Raw genomic sequence first — 22962 nt, forward strand, 5'->3', positions numbered from 1 at the left:
GCTTGTCCTTCTCTCACCCCCCCGGATGTCCCAAAGTCTCCTCTTCCCTCTTTTGACCGTCGCTTTTCTTGCCTTTTCCTGTATGCCGAGGTGGGAGAGGAGGGAGGGGAGGAGGAGGGAGGGAGACAAGGAGGGAGAGCAGGAAGGGTTGGTTGGGGGTGGGGGAGTTGCTGGTGTTTCTCACAGCCATGGCGACGGCTATCCAGGTCCTCGCCTGCATTTCGGCCTCCTACGCTTGCAAGGAAAAAAAAAAGAAAAATTCTGTAAAAGTATCGACGATGCGTGGAGGCGAGAGAGAGAAGGCGATGGCGCGAGCGAAACAAGCGGAGGGAAGACAACAAGACAAGTGAGCGAGTCGAGCTAGAAGAGCACAACTGATAGTAGAAGATGTCTTTCGGGTTCGAGACGATCTCTGCAGGAAAGTTCAAGCTTGCTTGGTTGATCTTTCTTCATGTGCTTTCAACCAGCAGCAGCTTCACTGTCACGCTCTCTGCCGTCTACTTGAAGCCATGGACGGCTCGCGCTTCTCCTCAGGTCAAGCCGCTGAGATCAACGGCAGGGAACCACACGCTGACGCCCACGACCTTTCGGTTTCTCAAGGAGATCGAAGAGGAAGGCAGCGGGTTCATGGGGGTTCAACGTCCCAACCCCCCGTCCCTTCCCAAGCACGGCAAGCCGTCACAAGGCAACGAAAGACAAGCAGACGTCAGTGCTGTAAAGCTTCCTCCTACTCATACTCCTCCTTCTCCTTCTCCTACTCGTGCTCGTGCTCGTGCTCGTGCTCCTACTCCTCCCACTTCCTTGTCAGCGACACTTAGGCGATCACCCCAACGCGCAGGAGCTTCTCGATCATTGCCAGATAGGGCGAAGCAGGTGAAGCTTCCAGCTGCTTCCGAGCAGGTGGGTTTCTCTTCTGCTGCGAATCGCCAGCTTGCAGAAGCGTTGAAGGAGGCGGCAGCGTACGAGGAATGGCAGGAGGAGGAGGAGGAGCGAGGGGGGGAAGGGCGAGAGAGGTTCAAGTGAGATTAACAGAGAAACAGGGATATTTCAGCTGCTGCACATTACATCCTTTGCCTCCTGCATCTCAAGCGCTGGAGGGGTCGCGTAGGGAGCCGACGCGTCTCCTCCTACCAGCGCATCGACTCGCTGTATCTGCAGGCAGGATCTTGCCTGCTGCTGCTTGGCAATGACGTTGAGTGCATGCCACCACCTTCCTCTCAGTCCGTTCACCGTCCGGCTGCTGACCTGCTGCCTCTGTTACCTCCTCCCCGCCTCCTCTCCCTCCGCTGCTTGCTCTCACCGTCACTCGTTCCTTTGCTTCTGTCGCGTTTCCCCAGTAGGCAGCGACAGTCGCTCGTCCCGTCTCAACCGCAAACGTTCCCTCAGCCTCTCGCACTGTCGCGTACACGCGGTAGACGCCGGGAGGGAGCGCTGGCAGCATCAGCACAGACTCTGCTGCTGGTCAGCTCTGAGCCCAGCTGAATTCTCAGCTCACCGACTCCGAACGGTGAGGCGTCGGAGCGCTGAAGTCGGATGATCCCGCTCGCGCTGGCGACCAACTTCACGTCCTCTGTTGCCACGTCACTTTCAAAATGTGAGGAGCAGAGCCACCGGAGGAGAGCGCGAGGGCCGAGCTGCCTTTGGGCATCTGTCGCTAGTCAACTGGGAGGAGAAAGCAAGAGAGGAAGGAGGAGAGGGAGCAGGAGTCACCCAACCTGAATCCAACTTCCTCCTGCGCTTCGGCAAGCGAGCTCAGAGTCCGGATCGAGCCAGGTAGTGCTGCCATTGACTCGCAGACCGCAAGAGAAGAGCTGCTGGTCTGAGCTGCCCTCAATCGTCAAGGAAAGGTAAGAGAAGAAAAGGAGAGGGAAAAAGACGACGACGAAGCAGTTGAAGAAGAAGCAGTTGAAGAAGAAGCAAATGATGATGATGAAGCTAATGATGATGATGATGACGATGATGATGATGACGATGATGATGGTGATGAGGAGGAGGACGAGGGAGAGCAGAAGGAAGGAGCAGAAGACTGACTCAAGGACTGGTAGGCTGACGAAGAGATCGAGGTTGGAGGGCTTTGAGCCCCATTCTAGAGCTGCAGGAGCGTGAGGGCGGAGGAGGTCGCAAGCTGCCTCACTGATCACGAGCGTCGGTGCCTGCAAGCCTGTGAGGGGGCGACGCTGAGGGGCGGGAGGGACAGCAACCTGCTGGAGGGGAACCAGGCCCGCGAAGATGAAGCTGCCGTCGCGTCCAGTGTAGTGAGTGCGAGAATAGGGATAGAAGCCTAACAAACAGCTCAGCAAGGCAACACGGGAAGATTGAGAGTCAGCAGAAGAGATGGGCGTGAGGTGGTTGGACAAGGACCTGAGATCTGCAGGCGAACGAGAATGTCTGTGTTCCCTCGCGCTTGGAAGGATCTGCAACCGGTCGGGTCTTGCAGCTCGTCAGGGGATGACGAATGAGAAGGAGGATAAGAAGAAGGGGAGGAGGGATGGAGGAGGGGGAGGAGAAGAGGGACGGAGAACGAGGAGGAGGAGGAGGAGGAGGAGGAGGAGCTCACCCAAAGCCCACAGGAAGATGTTGAGGAGAGGGTCAGCCTGCTGGAGAGAGGGGGTGAGGTCATAGACGTCTGCTCGCGTTTCGTAGGGTGGCAACGTTTGTCCTTATATCCATAAGAAAGTGAGTGCGGAAGAGAGGAGAGGAGGAGGAGAGAGGAGCGAGGAGAGGAGAGGAGAGGAGCGAGGAGCGAGGAGAGCGGAGAGGAGAGGAGAGGAGGAGAGAGGAGGAGAGAGGAGGAGAGAGGAGGAGAGAGGAGGAGAGGAGAGAGGAGGAGAGGAGGAGAGGAGAGGAGGGACTGGAGGAGCTCACCGGTGAAAGAGTTCTTGACGAGGAGCGTGTGTGCGCCGGAGGAGTTGAGGGAGCAGAAGGAGAGAGAAACCTCGTTCAAAGGCGCGATGACTGATAGCGCTGAGTTCCAGCCCCAAAAATGAAACTCTCCTCTAAAAATTGAAATTTCAGGGAAAAGTTTCAGTCCGAAACAGCAGACCGTATCGAGCTGTACTTGAAACAGCTCAAGTCGTTGCTGGAGGAGAATCAGCGAAGATCTTGCGTTCCCCTCCATCTCAGCTACTCCCCTCCCTCATGATTCCTCCCCTCCCTCTCCCTCCTCTCCCTCCCCTGCTCCTTCTTCCTCTTCCTCTCCCTTCTCTCCCCCCCATACTTACATCAAACTGGACGAACAATTTGACGGCACCACACAAGCCCACGTCACATGCTCCACGTCTGCTCCTGACTTGAGCCCTCCAGTGAACCCTCGACCTGCCCGCCCGTCAGACTCGCCGGGGCTGAGAGGGTCGACCGAGTCGCTGGCTCTCCAGCACCGCGTTCCAGGTCAGGAAGGGAAGGGTCGCGCCCCCTGCTGGCTGTCAGCAAAGAAGCGACGCAGCCACGAGGACCGTCAGGGACGGAGAAGTGAAGGCAGGAGGCGCTACGGGGAGGTGCGAGGCGAATCGACTGCAGTTGGTCAGGTCCAGCTAGAGGCCAGCTCGTGCTCACGTCAATGAAGGAGGTGGTGCCGTCAGAGCTCCGAGTCAGCTCGAGGATGCGGCAGTGTGAGGAGGGACAGGAAAAGTCGCTGCTGCTGTTCCATCAGGTCCCGTGTGCTGCTCCTCTCTCACCTCAGACAGACGGTCGTCAGCCTCTCAAGATCTCCCGCGGTTGGAACCCCAGCTGCTTCCTCGTCAACAATTCGCCCGCTCAGCTCGTCTCACCCACCAGTAGTCAAGGCAAACGGCCCGAGGACGGTGGAGAGGCTTGCTTCGAGCGATAGGCACTGCAAGAGGAGTGTGAGGGGAGGGAGGAGAGAAGCAGGAGAGCAAGAATGGTAGGAGGCGAGGAGGACATCAGGAGGCGGAGGGGTCCAGGAAGAAGGGAGGAGGGAGGGTTCAGGAGGAAGGGGGGCGGTCAGGAGGAGGGAGGGGTCAGGAGGAAGTGCCTGATGGCCGATGGTGGCATTGAAGTCACGTAGGAAGGATCCCCAAGCAGCAGCACATGGGAGCGTACATGTCCTGCTAGTCGGTCAGGTTCATCTCAAGCCTCCTCCCCTCACCCTCGCGTGCAGACGTCGGAGCTCAGCTTCAGCACCGACACCTGAGCGACCGTGCAGGGATCCCACGCTGAAGACGGAGACGGTAGGCTGGGGAGAGTCAGGTAGGGAGCAGCAGGGCAACAGAGGGGGAAGGAGAGGGCAAGGAAAGAGATAGAAAGGGAAAGGGGTTGGGAGGAGGTGAAATTGAGGTTCACGGATGCGAGGCAGGCGACCTCAGACTGTCGACTAAGTTTGTGCCGCAGGTAGCAGGCAGGGCGGAGGCTCCAAGCCAAGCTTGCCAAGCCTGTTGCAGACGTCAAATGAGGAAGGGAAGAAGTTGAGAACCTGAGAGACGTAGAGGCGACAAGCGAGCAAGACCAAGAGAAAGCCTGTCAACCCGGGTGAGAGGAGCGAGGGAGGGAATAGAAGAAAAACCAGCTCTCATTCTTGAGACTAAATCATATCATATGATTCATGACCCTGAACAACACCACGTCAATCCCTCAGCCTCACATTGTGTTCATCTCCTTTGCTCCTCCCTCATCCCTTGCTGTCAACCTTCAACCCCCGCTCCTCTTTCTCCTGCCTGCCTGCCTGCCTGGCAGTGCCTGCCTGCCTGATTGTTTTGTTCGATCAACGTCTCGAACGAAAACGGAATGCACTGATCTTCGCTTTGTAATTTTCCATTGATTCCCTTCAGCTGCCTTTCAATCTCTTCATGTCTCTCCGAAGCTTCTTTCTCGGATATCGCTGCTTCTCCTCGTCCTTTCGCTGCTTCTCCTCGTCCTCTCGCTGCTTCTCCTCGTCCTCTCGCTGCTTCTCCTCGTCCTTTCGCTGCTTCTCCTCGTCCTCTCGCTGCTTCTCCTCCTCGTCCTCTCCGAGAGCAGCAGCACATTTTTGTCTCTTGACATCTTAGAGTGACAAGTGAGTCCGCCTCAAACCGTTATCACCGTTATGAATTGTACCACATACAAAGCCTTATAGTCAAAATCTTGTAGTCAATATCGACATTTCAATAGTCAATACACCACGTCTCTAGTCAAATTCGTTATCGGATCCGTTATCATGCGACCGCTGCTGCTGCTGGCAGGTGAGGCAGGAGGTGAAGGAGGAGCGGAGGATGATGAGGGAGAAGGAAGAAGAGGAGAGCAGAGGAGAAGCAGGAAGAGAAGAGCACGGGAGGGTACTTGGTCTCTAGCTCTTCCTTCTCTTCCTTTTCTTGTTCTTCTTCTGCTGTTTCAGATCCTCTGCTCTCTTCATGTGTATCCCTTGCTCATATCTTCTCTTTTGATTGTGCAAATTCATGTCTTTTGCGGCATAGCATTGAACTAAATTCTCTTATTTGCTGTTGTGCTTTGTTGCCTTGACCAACATTATGATTCTTCACCGTTCTCCAGTTTTCTTCTTAACATTCCTCTTTCTCTATCTTTTGGGCTTTCTCTGACATTTAGTTTCAAGTTCTTTCGTGCTGTCTTGCTCAAGAGCTTGACGAGCAGGATAATGAAATTATTCGCGCATACTTTCGTTGGGATGCGGAAGGCTGGAACGCCACTACCAAGGAAGGAGAGGTTTGGCCTTCGAGCTCTGAGTTTGGTCAGCTCCGTTCCAATGACGAGGACGACACCATCTGGTACTATACGGCATCTTCCGACTTCTTAGGTAGGGAGAGCAAGGAGAAGGAGGAACAGTCACGCAGCTTGGCAGGAAACAAGGTCGAGGCTTACGGCGGCACCGTCGGGTTCACGCTGGGTCACAGCGAGTACAACAGCCTTGGGCTGGGAGCGCAGGAAGACTTCGACCTCATCCTCGAGAGCGCCGTGCACAACATCTCCTTAGGTCACAAGCACATCGTGCCAGGTGACTCCTGACCGGCGGGAGACATCGAGGGAATGACTCGACTCATGCAGCGTGGGTGACGTCTTCTGAGAACGTGGTGGAGCTGTCGGAGGACGGAGGCTGGGTGGACACAGAGACAGGAGAGTCGGCGACGAGGCTGTCGCTCCTCCGCGTCCTCTCAGAGCTTACAGCCCTAAAGATTCGCGGGTCTTACTACCATGGACACGAGTACTCCTACGTCAGAGACGTTTTTCTGACTCGCGGACCAAAGCAGGAGCTCGCCTGGATTAGGTGAGCGACATGGAGTGAGTGAGGAGGAGCTGACGAGAAGAAGGAACGACCCGCACATCGATGAGATCTGCAACGCCGTCAAGTTGAACGCCATTGCCTGCGAGTTCTACGGCGTTCACCTGATGAAGTCGCTCCAGTGAGACGCGCTCTCTCTTTCTCTACTCGCTCCCCCCCCCACCCCCCCCCCCCTTCATCTTGTCGTCTCTTACTCTCTCGGCCCAGGAAAGTGAATATGAACAAGCTCAGATCTGAATATGTAACGCAAATGCGAAAGAGGAGGGAATATGAAGCTAAGGAGGACGAGAGGAGGAGGCAGATTGAGGAAGAGATGCTCTCGCAAACGGCTGAAGAACCGATTGAAGAGTGAGCGTCAGATGAGTTGTTGGAGGCTTCGAATGGTAACTCGTAGGAATTGAAGAGATTGAAGCATCTGCCTGGCTGAGTGTCTTCTACTCCCTCGCTCTCTCTTCTCTCCTTAACCCCTCGGCGCGCGAGCCACGAAAGAGTTTGACGGTATCCATTGCCCGCCCGTGTAGAGTTTGTCCTCTCTGCTCCCTGTCAGCAAGCGGGCTTCCCCTCCCCACCTACCTGTCCAGCAGGATCTCGTACCCAGCCTCCGCAAACTGGTCGCGCAGTTCACCTGCAGCTGGGGTTGGTGCCACCTCTCCTCTCCCCGCCTCCTACCAGCTCGCAGACTTCGCCCAGGTCTCACCAGGCTGCTGCCCTGGAGGAAGGTAGACCACACCAGCAGGCCGCCAGGGCGGAGCATCCCCTCGAAGACTTGATGAAAGAGCGGCCGGTGAAGGAAGCGACTGCCGAGGATGAGATCGACCTGAAGGAGGAAAGGATGTGAGAAGGAATATCAGCATTTGAACTCTCACTTTCTGCTCGCCAAGTCCGTCCTTCCGCAAGTCAAGTCGACTCGTGGTCACCTCTACGTCTTCTCTCTCAGCCAGCCTCTCGGCTCTTTCCAGAGCCCCTTCCACCTCTTGTCAAGCTCTCAGCGTGCACTGCGATACAGACCCGCGTCATTGTCGAAGCCAATCACTCGCCAAGTTCCTCCTAGCGTCAACGCCTTGCTGAGGATCAACAAGAGCAACGACAAAATCAGCAGACCATGAACGCAAGATCTCTGCCTGCTCCGCATCCGACATCGAAGGCAACACTAACGAGCAGAAATCAGCTATGAATGGCGGGAAGGATTGAGGGAGGAGAAGTAAGAGCAAGCACTTGAAAAGGGCATGAGAACATAAGACAGGCGTGCAAGAACTCCTCTATGAGGGGATGAGGGGATGAGGTGATGAGGGGATGATGGCGTTGAAGGAGCAGAAGCAAGGGAACGTTGCTGTACCGTTGTTGAGGTTGGTTGCCTCTAAGATCTGCAGCCAGATCGGATGAGAGCACCTGAAGCGATCTTCAGGAGCTGAGGGGAGCGAGGAGACGACCTCTTGCAGCAGCGGCGTTGGTCTGCACAACCAACGTGAATCCATGGAAGCTCAGGGTGTACCCTACCTCCACACAGGGCGCGATGAGGCTCCTTCCTCTCTCAGCTCGTGGGCTATTTCTGTCCCCTCGCTTGAAATGGCAGCAGCAACCTTCCATCCTTTGCTGGTCAGCAGACCTCGAGCCTCAGCCACTTCTCCCTGCCCCCTTCCCTCGTCAGATGAGACCTTGTCTTGCGATGCCTCTCACCTCCCGTCCGAAGAGAACGAGCTCGTCGTCGTCGTAAGGAGGCGGCAGCTCGTACAGCCTGCCTGCAAGCTCCTTGCCGGGGATGCTAGTCGAATGCGTGTGGTGACACGACCTGAAGTCCTCATACGGACGCACGTCCAGCAGAACTTGAGTGGCTGGACCAGCATCTTTGTGCTTCCTGCGATAGTCCGCATAGACAGGATCCAGTTTTGAACAGACAACATTTCTACCCGGCTTCCTTGAACTATCAACCACAAGTTTGGGGTGAAAGCAGAAGCCCAACAGACCTCGCTCCAGTCCCTGTCTTGCTGCTACTCCTGCTGCTGCTGCTTCTACCGTTGCTACTGCCCTTCCTGCTCCTGCTCCTGCTCCTGCTGCCCTCCCTGCTCCTGCTCCTGCCGTTGCTGCTGCTGCTGCTAGTCCCACAAACAGCAGGAGCGACATTGCGACCAGTGACAAACAAAAACATTTTACACTTCATGGATTTTTTTCTTTTTCTTTTTCTTTTTCTTTTTCTTTTTCTTTTCTTTTTTTCTTTTTTCGTCTACACCGTCTCCTCTAGTTGGGATGTGACACGGGTCGTATTTCGGATTCAAGGGGGTGGGGTGGTAAACAAGTGTAGGGGGTGGTGTGATAGACAATATCTTTGTCTTGATGGAGGTAGGGTACTGTAAAATGAGGGGGTGTGAAATCGAATATTCCATTTGACGCCTTCTTATACCGGGGTACTTGATGGATTATAGTGGGGTATAGTGACCAGACCGCACAAAGTTCTCGAAAGGTGGGGTCCCCCAAGCTTAGGGTGATGGAAAAGGGGGGGTTGGGTACACTCATGGTAGTGGGGTTGTCTACGCATGGTCCCAAAGGGCGGGAGGTTTAGTTAGGGTGGGTTATCATTTGGAAACAAGGTGGGTGGGTTTGTACTTGTCCTCGTAAGGTAGGGTTATTTCTTGGTACTTATTTTTCAAAACGCAGGGGTAGGTGTTTTGAATGAGGGGGTGGGGGTGAATGAGCAGCAGGTGGGGTAGTCGCCGTAAAAGAGTTTGCAAAGTGCAGGGTGAAGAAACTGAAGCCGAACGAGTCGAGGAGACAAGAAGCGACTTGAACAAGAGCAAGAACAAGAGCAGAGACAGAGGGAACAACAAGAAGAAACATAGCAAGAAGAAGATCTCTCAAAAAAGTTGTTAAGAAGACGGAGAGAAATCTATTACAGGAAGCAAAGAAGAAAGAGTCGTATCGTTGAATTCATAACATCGTTTCCCCATCAATTTAGATCATCGAACAAGCAACAAGTGCTGAGGTCTTGATGTCGAAGTTTCCTGTTTCTTTTGTTTTCTTTTCTTGCGCCCTTCTCCTCGCGTTGGTCCTCCAACTATCAGAAGGAGCCCCTGCTTCGAGTCAGCCCAGTGCCCCTTCGCCAGCTGCACCTGCTCCTCCCCTGACCCTCCGTCGCTCCTTCAACGCACCCAAGGTGAGGATAGGAAGTTGTATTGCTGGTCACTGACGTGACTGACGTGATGCGTGCAGGAGAGCAAGGACGTTGCGTTTGTGACCGGCAGGAAGAGCCTGAAGGCCATCGCTGAAGACGCCTTGGACGGGCTCAGCGTCTGTCTCGGCGTCGCCGTGTTGGGAGCAGCCTTAACACTCCCATTGTGAGGAGGAGACGAGGAGATGTATGCTGCTGAGGACTGCAGCGGAGAAGGAGGAGGAGGAAGAGGAGGAGGAAAGAGGTGAAGCGATGTGACGTTCTAATGGAGTAAAACGAAATGTGTGTGTAGCTTTGAGATCAATACATCTGTTTGTTTCTGATCTACTCTTTCCTGCAACTGTCACCTCTGTTTGTTTCTGATCTACTCTTCCCTGCAACTGTCACCTCTGCTTCTTCACCCCTGAGTGTAAGATTCCTGTGCGAGGTTCAGCACCGTGCTTTTGATCTTGGTCATGGCCTCGATGCTCCATCGCACGCCCTGCCGGCTCGTCACCTCCCTCCTGCCCTAGCGAGCACGCGCACCTGAGAGCTCAAGCCCGAGTCCTTGAAGCCCTGGAAGGGGAAGTGGTCCGGTCCTCTCGCCGGCGCTCCGTTCACCTGCTGCCCGTCAGCCCCACGTCTCCCTGTGCTCCTCCTCCTCTTGCCTGGACGGTTCCTGCCTGGAGGGCGTCAGAGAGCGAGATGGCTTGATCGATGCTCTGAGAGGCGCCACGTCAGCACCCGGCAGCTGCTCCCCCTCCCTCCACCTGCGTGAAGAGCGATGCTTGCAGACCGAGCGGTGAGCCTGCAGGGGGAAGGTCAGAAGGAGGAAAGAGGGAAGGGGGGTTTGGGGAGGAGGAAGAAAAGGAGGAGGAGGAAGTGGAGGGTGGTGGTGGTGGTGGTGAGGGTTGGGAAGCGACGAGACCGTTGGCCAGCTCTACAGCCTCCTCCGCCGTCTTGACGGAAACAATGGGGAGAACAGGGCCGAACTGCTCTTCATAGACGATCCTCATGCTCTTCTTGACGCCAGTCAACACGACAGGATGGATCAAGTTGCCTGCCTCACCATCACTCGCTGCCCCCTTCCCCCCCTCCCCTCCCTCCCTCGCTTCCTCCTCCTCTTCACTGCTCGTCTATCCACCCCACCTCCACCACTCGCCATTTCTCTCTACTTTTCTCCCCCCCCTCATCGTCTTACCTTCCTGCTTCCACCCTCCCTCAGGGAGTTGGAGTTTCGCTCCCAACTCCAGCGCATCGTCCACGAGGCTCTTGATGTAGCTCGCGCTCTTGCCGTCGATCACCGCCGTGATGTCCACGTCCTCCTCCTCGGGGCCTCCAACCTGCCGCTCCGTCAGCCTCCCTGCGAGCACGAGCGAGCGACCTTGAGCTTCTTCACGAGCTCGAGGATCATGGGTAGAAGAACCCGCGAGATCTCGTCCTCCTCCTCCACGATGTAGACGATCTGCCGCACGTCAACTTCCCCTCTCCCTCCTCCTCCTCCTCAACCTTCACTGCTGTGCATCGCTGTCCGCTGTAGGAGAATGCACCCTTGACAATAGCCGAAGCGGCCTGAGCAACGAGTCACCTTCATCCTCTCCCTCTTCTCTCCTCTCTCGGCCTCTCCCCGTCCCTTCTCTGCCCTCCCCTCTCCCTACCGCCTTCAGGTTGGCATCAGGCAGGACGATGGCAGGGTCTTTCCCCCCCAGCTCGAGCTGCATGGGGATCATTCCTGCTCCCTTGGCCACTCGGATTCCCGTGCTGCCTCCCGTGAAGCTCACGGCGTTCGCCAGCCGATGCTGCGTCAGGTAGTCCCCGACCTCGGAGCCTCTGCATCCTCGTTTGAGTTCCCCCTTCCCCAGCTGTCTCCCAGCTCTCTCCTTACCTTCCTGTCACGACATTCACAAGTCCGGCCGGAGCTCCTGCAAGGTGCATCACGGCAGCGATGCCGACTAGGCCCTGACGTCTTGAGTCAGCTGCTGGACTTCAGCTGGCGAGTGCGAGTGGCTCACCGTCACTGCCCCAGCTGAGGGAGGCTTCATGACGACACTGTTGCCTGCCATGAGCGCCGGGCCCACCTGCTCCTTCTCAGCTGCTCTCCACCTGCTGGCCCAGCTGCTCGCACCTTGCTGCCGGCGAGGTTGAGCGGGTAGTTGTAGGGGGGGATGGCGACGATGACGCCGAGGGGAACTCGCTGAACGAGCGCCAACTTGTTCCTCTTCTCTCCCGTGAATGCGTCGCTCAGCAGGAGCTCACCAGCCACGCGGACTCCCTGCAGGAAGAGGAGGAGGGGAAGAGGAAGGAGAGGAGGAGGGAGGGAGGACAAGGTGAGTCCTCACACTCACAGGAAGCGAAATGTCACCTCCTCTGCCGTGTACTCGAAGAGATCAGCAGTTCGCATGACCTCCGATATCGCAGCCTTGAGAGGCTTCGCTACCTGTCACACGCGACCTTCACTCCTGCTCCTGCTCCTGCTCCTGCTCCTGCTCCTGCTCCTGCTCCTGCTCCTGCTCCTGCTCCTGCTCCTGCTCCTGCTCCTGCTCCTGCTCCTGCTCCTGCTCCTGCTCCTCCTCTCCCTCCTAGACACACCACCCCGCTGCTTCCCCGCCTCTTCTCTCCCTCCATGTTCGCATGTCAGTCACCTCGTACATCATCACTTCGGCTATGGCTGCCGCATTCTCTCGCAGGACAGCCGCGGCTTTCTTGAGCAGCTCTGCTCGCTTCCACCTGTACGCTTGTCAGGACTGCTCTCCTCCTTCTCTCCTCCTCTTCCCTCCTTACCCCCCTGCTCCTGCCCTCTCTCGATGATCGCGTCCTCTCCCTACGATGGCCTCCACTAGTCTCCCTCTTCCTCCCTCTCCCTCCTTTTGTTCTCTTCCCCTGCTCCTCCTCTTACAGGGGCGTCTTGCTCCACAACTTCTGCGCATTTTTGGCAGCCTCGAAAGCCTCGTCGATCTCTTCCTTGGTACAGGCCTGAAGAACAGATGTGAAAGAGGCGGAGGAGGAGGATGCACGCTCTACCTGCACTTCGTACACAGCACTGTCGTTCACTGGGCACAGAACCTGAAGCCTGACGTTACGGGAGGAGGAGGGGGGGGATGAAACGGCGAGAAGGGAGTGAGTGAGGAGCGGCCTTGGCGTGAGAGTTCACGATGATGAAGGAGAGGGAGGAGACCTGGAGTGTCTTTCCGCTTGAAGACGGCTTGAACTTGCCATTGATGTAGAGGAGAAATTTGTTGCTCTCTGCCTCCATGGCTGCAAGTCGGGGTATGGTCCCACAAGCCTCCCCTTCGCTCAAAGCATTGCAGAGAGGCAGAGTGAGGAGGCTCATGAGGAGGAGGGGGAGATCGACTCTGAGGCGTATCATGTCTTCTTGGCCTGTCCTGCATCAACATGAGAATCTCATGCTGCCTTCTTGCCTAGTCCCTCCTCATTCTCTACACCGTCCTGTTCCTTCACTAAACTTTGCATTTATTGCACACAGGAATGTACACTGCTCCTTCCCTGGACCCGGCCCCTCACCTATTCCCCTCCTCATATACCCCCTTCTATCCTCTCTTCCTCTTCTTCTTCCTTCTCCTCCTCCTCCCCTTCCCCCTCCTCCTCCTCTGCTCTCCTTGCCTCGGTTAGTTTGTCACGAATCTTACAGGATGGGTGGGGGCGATGGAAAGGTACTCGGGAAGGGGTGCTATCTCCTATGAAAAACAGGGGTGGGGGGTAGGGGATCTAAAGTGCTTTTTCCCTTGTCCTGTATCAGGGAGTGAAGGAAAAGAGAAGAGAGAAGAGAGAAGAGAGAAGAGAGAAGAGGACAGGACAGACAGACAGACAGACAGACAGCGAGGAAGAGAAACGTCGCAGTCATGCGCCTTTTGTGTCCCTCAGCCGCTGCTGGAGCTCATGTCAGTTGCTGTCCTGGTTTGCACAGCTTCACAGCACGCGCATCGAACCTCGCAGTGCCGAGAACGAGAGCAAACGTTTGCGGATGGAGGATGGAGGGAGAAAGCAGGAGGGGGTTCGACCTGATCGGGGGAAGGGATTGGGACCTGCTCTCCCTCCGGCAGTTCCGACGGGAAGCAAGACTTCGCTACGCGTCCCTCAACCAGTCGGAGCCTCTTCGCATCCTCCTCTTCGCCCTCCTCACCGTCTTCTCCGCGTCTGCGTCTGCACTAGCGGAAGCCCTTGACTCCAGTCTCTCCGACCCCGAGAAGGCCACCAGCCTCGTCGTCTCCGTCGCCTCCTTCCTCCTCTTTCTGCGTGAGAGGGGCAGACGCACCGCGCAGCTCGTGAGGTTCGACCGGGAGAGCATGGCCTCTGACCTCTCCGCCGCCTTCGAGGATCCACTCACGGGCTCACGCAAGTCGCTCAAACTTCGAGACCTGCGAGAGAAACTCCGCGTCCTCGTCGTCTACGGAGACGCGGAGACCCTCAAGGCTGTCCTCAAAGAAGCTGCTGTCTACCGGAGGCGCCTCCTCCAGTCTCAGGTGCTGCTCCTGCCCTCCTCTGCCCTCCCTCATCTCTTGTCCAGGTGGCTCTGGTGGCAGCGAGCAGCGACGGCAGCAGCCGCAAGGACTGGGAGGTGCCCAAGAGCGCGCGAGGAGGATGGCTGTGGGAAGCTACAGAGAAGCAGGCAGAGAGGGACGGGAGGCAGAGGAGACTCGCTGACTTGAATTGCCGGGTAGGAGTGGGTGACCTACTTCAGTGACATCCTAGAGGCGAAAAAGGTTCTCAACGTGTCACTGTCTTCGTCTTCCTGCTCCCGTTCCTCTTCCTCTTCCTCTTCCTCTTCCTTGATCTACTTGTTCGTGCGACCTTGATCTACTTGTTCGTGCGACCTCACTCAGCACAGGCGTCCTCAGGAGGAGGAGCGTGGTTCGCTCTCAACAAGAAGGGAAGGTGCCTCAGCGTCTTTCGCTTCCTCCCGTTGACCTCAACCTGCAGGTCACGCGCGAGTGGCCTGGGAGCTCCTCGCTTCGACGAGTTGCTGGGTAGCCGGCTGCCTCCCACAGAGGTAACAGTTGCTAGTCTCTTTTGCCCCTCCCTCCCCTCCCTCCCCCCTCCTTGCCTGACCTCCTGTGGCGGCAGCTGTCGGAGCAAGACGCTCCCTTCTTCACCGAGTTGGACGAGTCGGTGGCAGCAGCTCAGGGGAGGTTCTACGACGTGAGTCTCCCTCAGGGTGGCAACGAGGTGACGAGCGAGCAGGCGCTGACCAACGGCAAGCTGGAGGAGATGAGAGCTCTCTTCTCAGAGGAGCTGTCGGAAGGTAGACGACTGCGTCCTAGTCCACCTCACCTTCTCCCCTCAGATGTCTCTGAGTTCGTCAACCTGGGCGGCCGCCTTGACCCGTGAGTTGTGCTCGCCTCTGCTTGCTGCGTGTGGGGCAGCCGTTGTTGCAGTCCCTGCCAGCTCCTCCTCTGTCTTCGTCTCCTCACCTCCTCTTGCTCTCAGGTGGGATTCTCAACTCCGCGAAGGCTCGAGGCCTCAAGGTGCCTCCCTCGCTTCCAGGACCCTTCTGACGTCTTGCCAGGCATGAAGATCAGCAGCAGGGACGTGACGGTCGCCGACGATGGGTGAGAATTACGACTTCCCTCCCCTTGCTGACCGCGACAGTCTGGAGGCGTGGACGACCTGCCTCGAGCAGCCAGCCGGAGGTTTCGGGACTCTGTTGGCAACACAGAGGTGGAAGAGGAAGGAGAGCGGAGGAGCAGACGCCCAGTGGACGTTGGTCGCTCATCGCACCATCCCCTTCAGCCTCAACGCAGGTGGACCATTGAATCGCAGAGGAGTGAGAGTGAGGGGTAGGAGGAGAGTGAGCAGGGGGTTATGTGGAGGGTTAGAGGAGAGTGAGGGGGTGGGGTTCGAGAGGCAACCAACCAGGCAACGCTCACAGCGTCACTCAGGTGCCATGGCCATTCTTCGCTGCGACTGCCGCGGGTCATCTCCTAGCTTCTGCTGTCTCCTGCCTCATGTGTCGCAGGTGTGTCGCCGGCCTCCGTACACTGGACAAACAAGGTCCGTTGGACATGCCGAACCCTGCGAGCGACTAGAGGAGGAGGAGGAGAAGGGCCGAGCGACTGGAGGTGGTGGAGGAGAAGGGCCGAGCGACTTCAAGTTTATCAAGTACGACACAAGTGAAGCTCGTCTAAGCGAACTCGATGCCATGAAATAAGGATGGTGATACACAAAGAATGTGAGAGGGAAGATGAACGTCGGGGGGTCTTAGCACGTCACGCATTCCTCAGACCTGAGGTTGGTCGGGAGCACTCTGGTAGCCTCCCTCCGAAGGAGACTCCTTCAAAGCTTGCCTGCTCCCACGCACGTCAATTCCTTCTCATCGCACTACCCATGAATGGCATCGTCATCAAACCTGTAACGACGATGAGCCCAGCAGCTCTCGACGACCCAGAGGGCTGCGAAGGGTCAGACACTCGTGCGGCGACATGATCCTCGTACCGGGGATGGAGAGGATGATAATCCAGATGCAGTTCCAGATGGTTGTGCCTGCCAACCCAGTCAGAGCCTGCGCGCCCAACTAGCATCACGAGGACAGCCGCTGTGACTGAGCTGAGACCAGCTGGGAGCAGACGCTAGAGCCTTACTGCATCATTACAGCTAGATGCCTCAAAATGGTTCTTCCATCGCAACATGCTTCTTCTTCCGTCATCCACCACCTCTTGTACTCCGGTTCTGCTACACATGCTCCCTCGCCCAGCGTTTCCCTCCTCGCCAAACCAACACGGTTGCACGTTTTTTGTCTTTCCGCCTCGGTCAGAACATCTACCATCACCAACTCCACGACATGTTGCCCTTCCTTCTCTCTGCCATCTACATACACCATTCTTTGTACTCAGCTTAAGGATCACCCTCTTCTTTTGCATGCTCGCAGCCGGTAAGACCATGTCAAGCATGCAGCATGTGGTGCGTGTGATGATGATGCTCATCGTTATGCTCTCTGCTCGCTTCCCCTCGCCTCCTCCTACTCCTCCTCCTCCTCCTCTTACCGAGCGCCATCGCCTTTGACTGTGCTATTTCCGGAAGTGAAGACCGAGAGAAGCAGAGCAGGGGGTGGTATCATCGATGGGGGTACTCAAGGTCGATATGGGGGTAGGGGTTATGCACAGATAGTAAAAAGAGAAACTCCACCAGCTAAAGTCGATTAGAATAAACAGATTTAGCAGATGAGGTTTTCTTGCCCAGTCCGGGATGAATGATTCATTCAAGAAACTTTCAACTTCCGTTAGCCCAGCGCTGCCCAAGGGTTCCCTCCTCCTCCTCCTCCTCCTCCTCCTCCTCGCCCCCACGCGTTGGAGCCCCTTGCTGCTCCACCTGCAGTACAGTGAGCGGTGACGAGAGCTTGCCCGGCCTTTAATCAGTCTCTCACCCCCGCTGCTTGTCTTCTTCGTCGCGCTCTCCCATCCTCGGTTCGCTCCACCCGAGCTCGCGTTGCCTGCAACGCACGTCAGACACGTCGAGGAGGGGGCAGGAGGGGGCAGGAGACCCTTGGAAGCAGGAGGAGGATCCCTGAGCCTATCAGCCTCCGGTATCGCAGCATCGAACCATCCCTTGGTCTCGGCCTTCGACGTGAAAGAAAAGTCAGAGAGAGGAGAGGGGAGGAAGTCGAGGAGAGACCTCTAGCTGTTCGAGGCGAGTGACGATGTTTGCCTTCTGATTCAACTTCTTAATCTCGTCCAGGCTCAACTGCAGCAGGTTCAGCGAGCGACGAGGAAGCGTCTCCTCCTACCACTTGCTTGCTGTCCTCAATCGCTTTGAGCTCTCGCAGCTGAAACTCAGCGGGTCAACCTCTGCTCCTGCCCCTCTACCATCCAACCTGCTTGCGGAGAGTGAGGATCTCCCGATCTTCCTTCCGCCTCCTCACAGTTGGAGTTGCGTCCTTCAGTCCTGCAACATGTCAAGGAGCCAGGAGAAGGACGAAGGGAGTGACGGGGAGGAGGAGGAGGAGGATAGTGTTCGGCAAACCTTGAATTTTAGCCTGCAGTGCAGCCATCGCTGCTTCCAGCTTGTCCGTCTTCTTTCTGCCGCTGCCGGTCAGCTGGGGGAGCAGCAGGGCCTGGAGTGGACCCGCTGGACTTCTGGGAGGCGATGGAGGAGGAAAGCTGCTGCTCCTTCTCCTTCAGCTCGGAGATCTGCAAGCTCAACCTGTCATCCCCCCTCTAGCTCAGCAGTGGACCACCATTAGGTCAAGCTCGGCCCTGTAAGCGGCTCAGAGAACCCTTCCCTCTTCCCTCTCTCTCATCTCCACCTTGTCAAGTGCTGCCCGGTCATCATACCCTCCAGCTGCTTCTCCAGCTCTGAAACCTGCAGCGGGGGGTCAAGAAAGAAGGACCGAACGGCCTCCTCACCTTCCCCGGCACGTCTTGCGCAGTGTTGTACAACTCGTCCTCGCTCGCTGTCAGCTGCCCAGCAGCGTAAGAGGAGAGGGCAGGAGAGGAGAGGGCAGGAGAGGAGAGGAGAGGAGAGGAGAGGGGAGGGGAGGGCAGGAGAGGAGAGGAGAGGAGAGGAGAGGATCGTCGGCGACCTGCTCCATCTTCGACATCTTCTCTTCAAAACCTGCAAAGATTCACGTCACTGAGCCTCCAGTTCCCCTGCCCCCCAGCCTCTTCAAGTCACTTACCTGCGATCTTCGCCGCCATCTCCTTCATCGCCTTGAGCAGCGCGCGACGCTGCGAGAAGGAAGGACACTGCTTGGCCACCAGCTTCACGAAGGTCTCCATGGACACGATGCTGCTCCCTCTCAGAGCTGTATCACCCTTCCCAGCTCGTCACCTGCAGAGATGCTCTGGCGGAAGCTCCTCCAGCTAGTTGGGCACCGTGAGGTCCTCACAAGCAGCAAGGGAGGAGGTACCTTCATGCCCCCGATCTTGATGTCCGCCTCCTCCTCCGCCTCCGCAGGGGCGGCAGAAGCCGAGATGTCGATCTTGGGAAACACGTGAATGAACTTCAAGTCCTTGTCTGTGTCGTGCTGATACTTGAAGCTGCCCGCACACTCCATGATCTGTCTACAGGAGTGACCACCTTGTCCCCGTCTCCCTCAACCCTCTCACCGCACTCGCCCCACGGTCCTCTTCGAAGCCGATGGCTCTCAACGCATCGCGGCAGAACTTGGGCATGTCATCGCCATACTTCTGACGGACCTGTACAGCACTCGCATGTCAGAGCTCGCACTTGTGCTCAGGGCTCAAAGTTCCTTCTTGCCGCCTCCTACGGTAAAGCGAAAGCCGATCATCTTAGGTGCCGGGATCGCCTCAGAGAAGGCTGCGGTGAAGAGCTCGGAGATCTGCGACTGAATGTCTCCGTCAGTTGCATGCGGGCACACGACAAGGACCGACCTGCCCGAAACCAGCGAGATCAATGTCCTCGTGATCGGTCGCCGATCGAATCTGCTTAGCGAGAGATGAAGCCATATTCCGATGCTCCTCTGCGACAACAGTCAGACAGCATCTCACCTCCCTCCCTGCCTCTCCCTCCCTTCCTTTCCCTCCCCGCCTCGCCCCCCCCCCTCCGTTTTCTCCTTTTCTTCCTCCTTCTCTTCCTCCCTGCCTCTCCCTGCCTCTTCCCCCCCGCCTCTCCTTCTCTCCCTCCCTCCTTCGCTCTCCCTCTCTCCCTCTCTCCCTCCCTCCCTCCTCCCCACCTCTCTCTCTCCTTCTCTCCCTCCCTCCTTCGCTCTCCCTCCCTCCCTCCCTCTTCTCTTCTCTGTTCTCTCCATTCCGATCTCGTGTTCGCATCTCATAAAGATCTTGCAACTCATCCCCCTCATATTCTCGTACCCCTCATCCCCACTCTGTCCCCACTCATCCCTGCACTCATCTGTGCACTCCTGCTCCTGGATCCCGCTCATGCTCTGCCTCACGCTACTGCCCGTCACTGCCGCAGCTCATGGCAGAGCAGCGAAGAGAGAGAAGAGGGAGGGAGGGAGGGAGGGAGGGAGAGAGAGAGAGAGAGAGAGAGAGAGAGAGAGAGAGAGAGAGAGAGAGAGAGAGAGAGAGAGAGAGAGAGAGAGAGAGAGAGAGAGAGAGAGATGGAAGTGGCGATGGATGGAGGGATTGAGGGATAGCCAGATAGACTCAGTGTGTGTGGGGAGCAAAGAACGAAGAGGATTATGATAGAGAGAGAAGCGTAGGAGGAAAAGCGGTGAAAGCAGGTGGCGGAGTGTGGAGGATTCCAGGGAAAGAGCTGAGGAGGCGCGGCCTGATGGAGATTTTAAAGGACGGCGACACGAGGTGAAGATGGCTGCAGCTCGAGCAGCGTTGAAGGCGCAGGTAAATCCTCTCGAGAGGTGGAGTTGAGAGGAGACGAGGGAGGGAGGAAAAGGAAGAGAAGAGGGAGTGAGAGTGACAATGAAACGACGGAGGGTCAGGGAGGTAGGGAGAGGATGGGTTGAGCAGGTGCAGGTGCAGGCGATGGAGGAAGTGACTGCTGGCAGATGGACGCGCTCATGGGAGAGTTTGCGGATCAGAACAACACGGGACCTCCGAGGTGATTCGAATGAGCCGTTAGCGGGCAGCCCGAGGACGGATGGCTCACGTGATGACGCTGATGCCTTGGAGGAAGAGGAGGAGGAAGAGGAGGATGCAACATATACACGTAGAGATGATGATGATGATCGTGTTTGAAATGATTGAAAGTAGGATGTTGGAATGGGGGGGGGGGGGGGGAAGGGACGGACGGGCTCAGTTTATGACGACGAGGAGGGGAGGAGAGTGGTAGCATCTTCCAAGGAGACAGTGCAGGGCCATGGGGGAGGAGACAGAGAGATGAAGTGGAGCAGGAGCGGGAGGACAGTAACAATGGAGCAGGTGGCAAGAAGAGAGCGTCTGCAAGAAGTTTCTCGTTCGCTTCTGTCCTCATGACTTGTTTCACAACACCAAGTCAGACCTCGGCCCCTGCTTGAAGAAGCATGACGAAAGGTAGTCCCTGCTGCTGCTGCTGCGGCTGCTGCCACCAATCCGGCTTCTCGTCCTCCTCCTGATCATCACCTTCGTCTTCATCTCTCTGATTTTTCTCCTCGGTCGTCTACTAAGTCTCAGCAGGCTCAAGGAGCAGTTCGAAGCAGCAGGCGACGAGAATCTCAAGGCCACATATGCGCGCGAACTTCTGGTAGAGCTCGAGCAGCTGATCGGCGGCGTCGACCGAGCCATCCGAAGATTTAGGTGGGCAGGAGGAGGAGGAGGAGGAGGAGAAGGAGGCACTGTGATGGTGTCGGTGGTGGTGGAAGCAGGAAGTGTGTGTCAGTTTGACGTGTGAGAATTGTGGGAGGATAGTCATGATAGTCATGACTATCCTCCTAGTCGTACAAGGAGGATGAGAGAAGGAGAAGGAACTGCAGCTGATGGAGGTGCGAGAAGCTGGGAGAAGGGATGAAAGGGAGACGAGTAGTCGAGATTCACTCCCGTGAGCAGAGACAGGGTCAAAGCTGATCGACCGGATCTTGATGCGGCTTCGAAAGCAAGGATTGAGGAGATTATGAAGGTCTTCTCCTTCCTCTCCTCCCCTGTCCTCCCTTCACCGCTCCTCTCCCCCCCCTCCGCTTATTTTCACCTGCTTCCTTCGCTCCTGTCGAGGTGACCTCCAGGCAGGAGGTGAAGGGCCTTCATGACGAGATTGAGATCCTGGGCAACGAGGGAGAAGTTGAGAAGGCAGAGGAGAAGAACAAGCGAGTCCAAGAGCTGCTGGAAGAGAAGAACAAGCTCGAGCAGGTGCGGAGAGAGAGGAAGTGAAGAGGAGGAGGAGGAGGAGGAGGAGGAGGAGGAGGAGGTAGTGGTGGTGGTGGTAGTGGTGGTGGGGGAATTGAATGTTTTCGCAGGGTCCTGAGAATGATCCTTTCTGGATCAAAGAAAAATCTCAGATGTGATCATCCTAATCAAATCTCCCTTCTCTTCTACTTCCTCCTCTTCTCCTCCCCTCCTCTCCTCCTCTCAATTTCTCCTCCTGCTCCCCCGCACCTTCCTCACCGCTCGTTCCTCTCTTGGTTCCTCTGACTGTCCTCCTCCTCCTCCTTCAGCATCTGCGAGGTCTGCGGCTGCATCTCTCAATCTGTCGACAACGACCAGAGAAAACAAAATCACCTGGACGGCAAGCAGGTGAGAGCAGAAGAAGAGAGGGGAGAGAACGAAGAGGAGGGGAGAGAACGAAGAGGAGGGGAGAGAACGAAGAGGAGGGGAGAGGAGAAAGGGGAGGGGAGGGGAGAAAGAGGAGGGGAGGGCAGGGGAGACAACAGGACATGTATTTGACCACTTCTGCAGCACAAAGGATACTTTTTGATTCGCGAGGCGATACCGGAACTGCAGGTGACAACAATAAATGCGGCCGGGGAGATAGAGGAGGGACGGAGGGACGGAGCGGGGGGGGGGGAATGGAGGGAGGGAGAAAGGAGAAAGGATGACGATTAGCTGCGTCTATAGAAGCTGGTGAGGGGAAGCAACTCAAAGCCCGAGGAGCAGCAGGTGAGAAAACCTGAACCTCCTCGAGCTGCTCGTTTGAGATCAGCTGTAGCGACAGGAGCGACCTGATGGAGAACCAGCGAGGGCGAGGAACCGGTAGAGATGGCTGACCCTTCTGCTCCTGCTCCTGCTCCTGCTCCTGCTCCTGCTGCTTCTCCTCCTCCTCTGTTCGCCTCGCTACCATTCTAACTTCTCGCTCAGGTCGAGGGAGAGGCAGAGGTGAGAAGAAGCCGTCCTTTTGCAATCTGAGGGTCATGACAGAGACAGAGAGAATCGAGGACGGAGCGAAAGGTGCTGCTGCTTCTCCTTTGTTCCTCCTGTACCACCAGCACTACAACTCCTCCACTTTCCCGTCCTCGTTTGACTTCTCCTCCTCCTCCTCCTGTTCCCCTTCGTCCTCTTCCTCCTCTACCACTATAACAGAACCTCTTCCATCTCCACCTCCTCCTCGCCCTCCTCCTTCCATTCTTCTCTCCCCGTCTACTTTTCTATCCTCCTTTCTCTCATTTTCTTGCAGAAATCGCAGCCGATCGAGAGATCGCAGGGATAGACGCAGGTCCTGCTACTACTCACCTGCCTCCTCTCCCTCTTCCTCTCCTCTGCTTCCCCTCCTCCCCCACCTCCTCCTGCTTCCCCTCCTCCTCCTCCTCCTCCTCTTCCTTTCCCTCTCCTCCTGCTTCTCCTCCTGCTTCTCCTCCTCTGCTGTTGCTAAGTTTCTTGGATCTGTTCCTCTTTCCTCTCTTTCTCACCCCTGAAGTCCCGCGCAGGGACCGCAGCAGAGACCGAAGTAGAGACAGGGACAGGGACAGGGACAGGGACAGGGACAGGGACAGGGACAGGGACAGGGACAGGGACAGGGACAGGGACAGGGACAGGGACAGGGACAGGGACAGGGACAGGGACAGGGACAGGGACAGGGACAGGGACAGGGACAGGGACAGGGACAGGGACAGGGACAGGGACAGGGACAGGGACAGGGACAGGGACAGGGACAGGGACAGGGACAGGGACAGGGACAGAGAGATCGCCGTCTGTTTTGAGTTTTTTTTCTTGTCTGTTGGTGACAACAATCTGCAGCTCTCCCGACAGTTGTCGATATCGTTTAGGAACGACAAGATGAGGATGTAGAGAAGTAGGAG

General features: G+C 56.7%; 8 protein-coding genes across 8 annotated transcripts; 4 read left to right on the forward strand and 4 right to left on the reverse strand.

Annotated features, from left to right (window-relative positions):
- Window positions 1–1047: 1047 nt before the first annotated feature.
- Window positions 1048–4608, reverse strand: GUITHDRAFT_137440 (hypothetical protein; the record flags this gene model as incomplete). The annotated part of the gene is made up of 19 exons (XM_005834617.1): window positions 1048–1245; window positions 1301–1431; window positions 1496–1570; window positions 1612–1654; window positions 1716–1824; window positions 2032–2153; window positions 2202–2281; window positions 2362–2430; window positions 2558–2626; window positions 2866–2996; window positions 3222–3315; window positions 3356–3419; window positions 3553–3634; window positions 3675–3726; window positions 3772–3829; window positions 4106–4192; window positions 4318–4388; window positions 4430–4473; window positions 4598–4608. The coding sequence occupies 19 exons, from the start codon at window positions 4606–4608 to the stop codon at window positions 1048–1050; spliced, it is 1590 nt and encodes a 529-aa protein (XP_005834674.1).
- A 1044-nt stretch (window positions 4609–5652) lies between these two features.
- GUITHDRAFT_162674 (hypothetical protein) lies at window positions 5653–7064 on the forward strand (the record flags this gene model as incomplete). Its single annotated transcript, XM_005834618.1, has 6 exons — window positions 5653–5743; window positions 5789–5941; window positions 5992–6211; window positions 6255–6347; window positions 6434–6574; window positions 6917–7064. Exons 4-6 carry the CDS (start codon window positions 6334–6336, stop codon window positions 7062–7064), a joined length of 303 nt encoding a protein of 100 aa, XP_005834675.1. The 5' UTR covers window positions 5653–5743; window positions 5789–5941; window positions 5992–6211; window positions 6255–6333.
- Window positions 7065–8977: 1913 nt separating this feature from the next.
- Window positions 8978–9698, forward strand: GUITHDRAFT_152058 (hypothetical protein). The gene is made up of 2 exons (XM_005834619.1): window positions 8978–9374; window positions 9431–9698. Exons 1-2 carry the CDS (start codon window positions 9210–9212, stop codon window positions 9557–9559), a joined length of 294 nt encoding a protein of 97 aa, XP_005834676.1. The 5' UTR covers window positions 8978–9209; the 3' UTR covers window positions 9560–9698.
- An 88-nt stretch (window positions 9699–9786) lies between these two features.
- GUITHDRAFT_137442 (hypothetical protein) lies at window positions 9787–12735 on the reverse strand (the record flags this gene model as incomplete). The annotated part of the gene is made up of 15 exons (XM_005834620.1): window positions 9787–9870; window positions 9915–9989; window positions 10139–10176; window positions 10297–10428; window positions 10570–10711; window positions 10753–10833; window positions 10878–10940; window positions 11027–11257; window positions 11381–11446; window positions 11494–11640; window positions 11731–11805; window positions 12011–12095; window positions 12265–12341; window positions 12390–12431; window positions 12544–12735. The coding sequence occupies 15 exons, from the start codon at window positions 12733–12735 to the stop codon at window positions 9787–9789; spliced, it is 1530 nt and encodes a 509-aa protein (XP_005834677.1).
- Window positions 12736–13228: 493 nt separating this feature from the next.
- Window positions 13229–15412, forward strand: GUITHDRAFT_106687 (hypothetical protein; the record flags this gene model as incomplete). Its single annotated transcript, XM_005834621.1, has 11 exons — window positions 13229–13849; window positions 13894–14043; window positions 14215–14261; window positions 14307–14376; window positions 14451–14628; window positions 14671–14710; window positions 14814–14851; window positions 14893–14935; window positions 14976–15127; window positions 15266–15299; window positions 15343–15412. 11 exons carry the CDS (start codon window positions 13229–13231, stop codon window positions 15410–15412), a joined length of 1443 nt encoding a protein of 480 aa, XP_005834678.1.
- Window positions 15413–15603: 191 nt separating this feature from the next.
- Window positions 15604–16203, reverse strand: GUITHDRAFT_106688 (hypothetical protein; the record flags this gene model as incomplete). The annotated part of the gene is made up of 4 exons (XM_005834622.1): window positions 15604–15670; window positions 15733–15775; window positions 15819–15885; window positions 16153–16203. The coding sequence occupies 4 exons, from the start codon at window positions 16201–16203 to the stop codon at window positions 15604–15606; spliced, it is 228 nt and encodes a 75-aa protein (XP_005834679.1).
- Window positions 16204–16742: 539 nt separating this feature from the next.
- GUITHDRAFT_137444 (hypothetical protein) lies at window positions 16743–18787 on the reverse strand (the record flags this gene model as incomplete). Its single annotated transcript, XM_005834623.1, has 15 exons — window positions 16743–16812; window positions 16833–16939; window positions 16995–17063; window positions 17107–17145; window positions 17194–17264; window positions 17343–17398; window positions 17626–17681; window positions 17726–17779; window positions 17902–17933; window positions 17998–18107; window positions 18150–18181; window positions 18229–18378; window positions 18428–18517; window positions 18589–18666; window positions 18713–18787. 15 exons carry the CDS (start codon window positions 18785–18787, stop codon window positions 16743–16745), a joined length of 1089 nt encoding a protein of 362 aa, XP_005834680.1.
- An 822-nt stretch (window positions 18788–19609) lies between these two features.
- GUITHDRAFT_106690 (hypothetical protein) lies at window positions 19610–22951 on the forward strand (the record flags this gene model as incomplete). Its single annotated transcript, XM_005834624.1, has 12 exons — window positions 19610–19642; window positions 19807–19859; window positions 20180–20290; window positions 20414–20533; window positions 20783–20852; window positions 20960–21079; window positions 21187–21230; window positions 21385–21463; window positions 21626–21670; window positions 21785–21826; window positions 21876–21919; window positions 22591–22951. 12 exons carry the CDS (start codon window positions 19610–19612, stop codon window positions 22949–22951), a joined length of 1122 nt encoding a protein of 373 aa, XP_005834681.1.
- Between the last annotated feature and the right edge of the window lie 11 nt (window positions 22952–22962).

The sequence above is a fragment of the Guillardia theta genome, assembly GCF_000315625.1.
Source record: "Guillardia theta CCMP2712 unplaced genomic scaffold GUITHscaffold_25, whole genome shotgun sequence".
Classification (NCBI taxonomy): domain Eukaryota; class Cryptophyceae; order Pyrenomonadales; family Geminigeraceae; genus Guillardia; species Guillardia theta.

Excerpts from the sequence above, each read along its gene's own strand:
- GUITHDRAFT_152058 (XM_005834619.1), top strand. The coding sequence starts at position 9,210 with ATGTCGAAGTTTCCTGTTTCTTTTGTTTTCTTTTCTTGCGCCCTTCTC. Across the intron at positions 9,375-9,430 it reads GCTCCTTCAACGCACCCAAG|GAGAGCAAGGACGTTGCGTT; the intron begins GTGAGGATAGGA and ends TGATGCGTGCAG.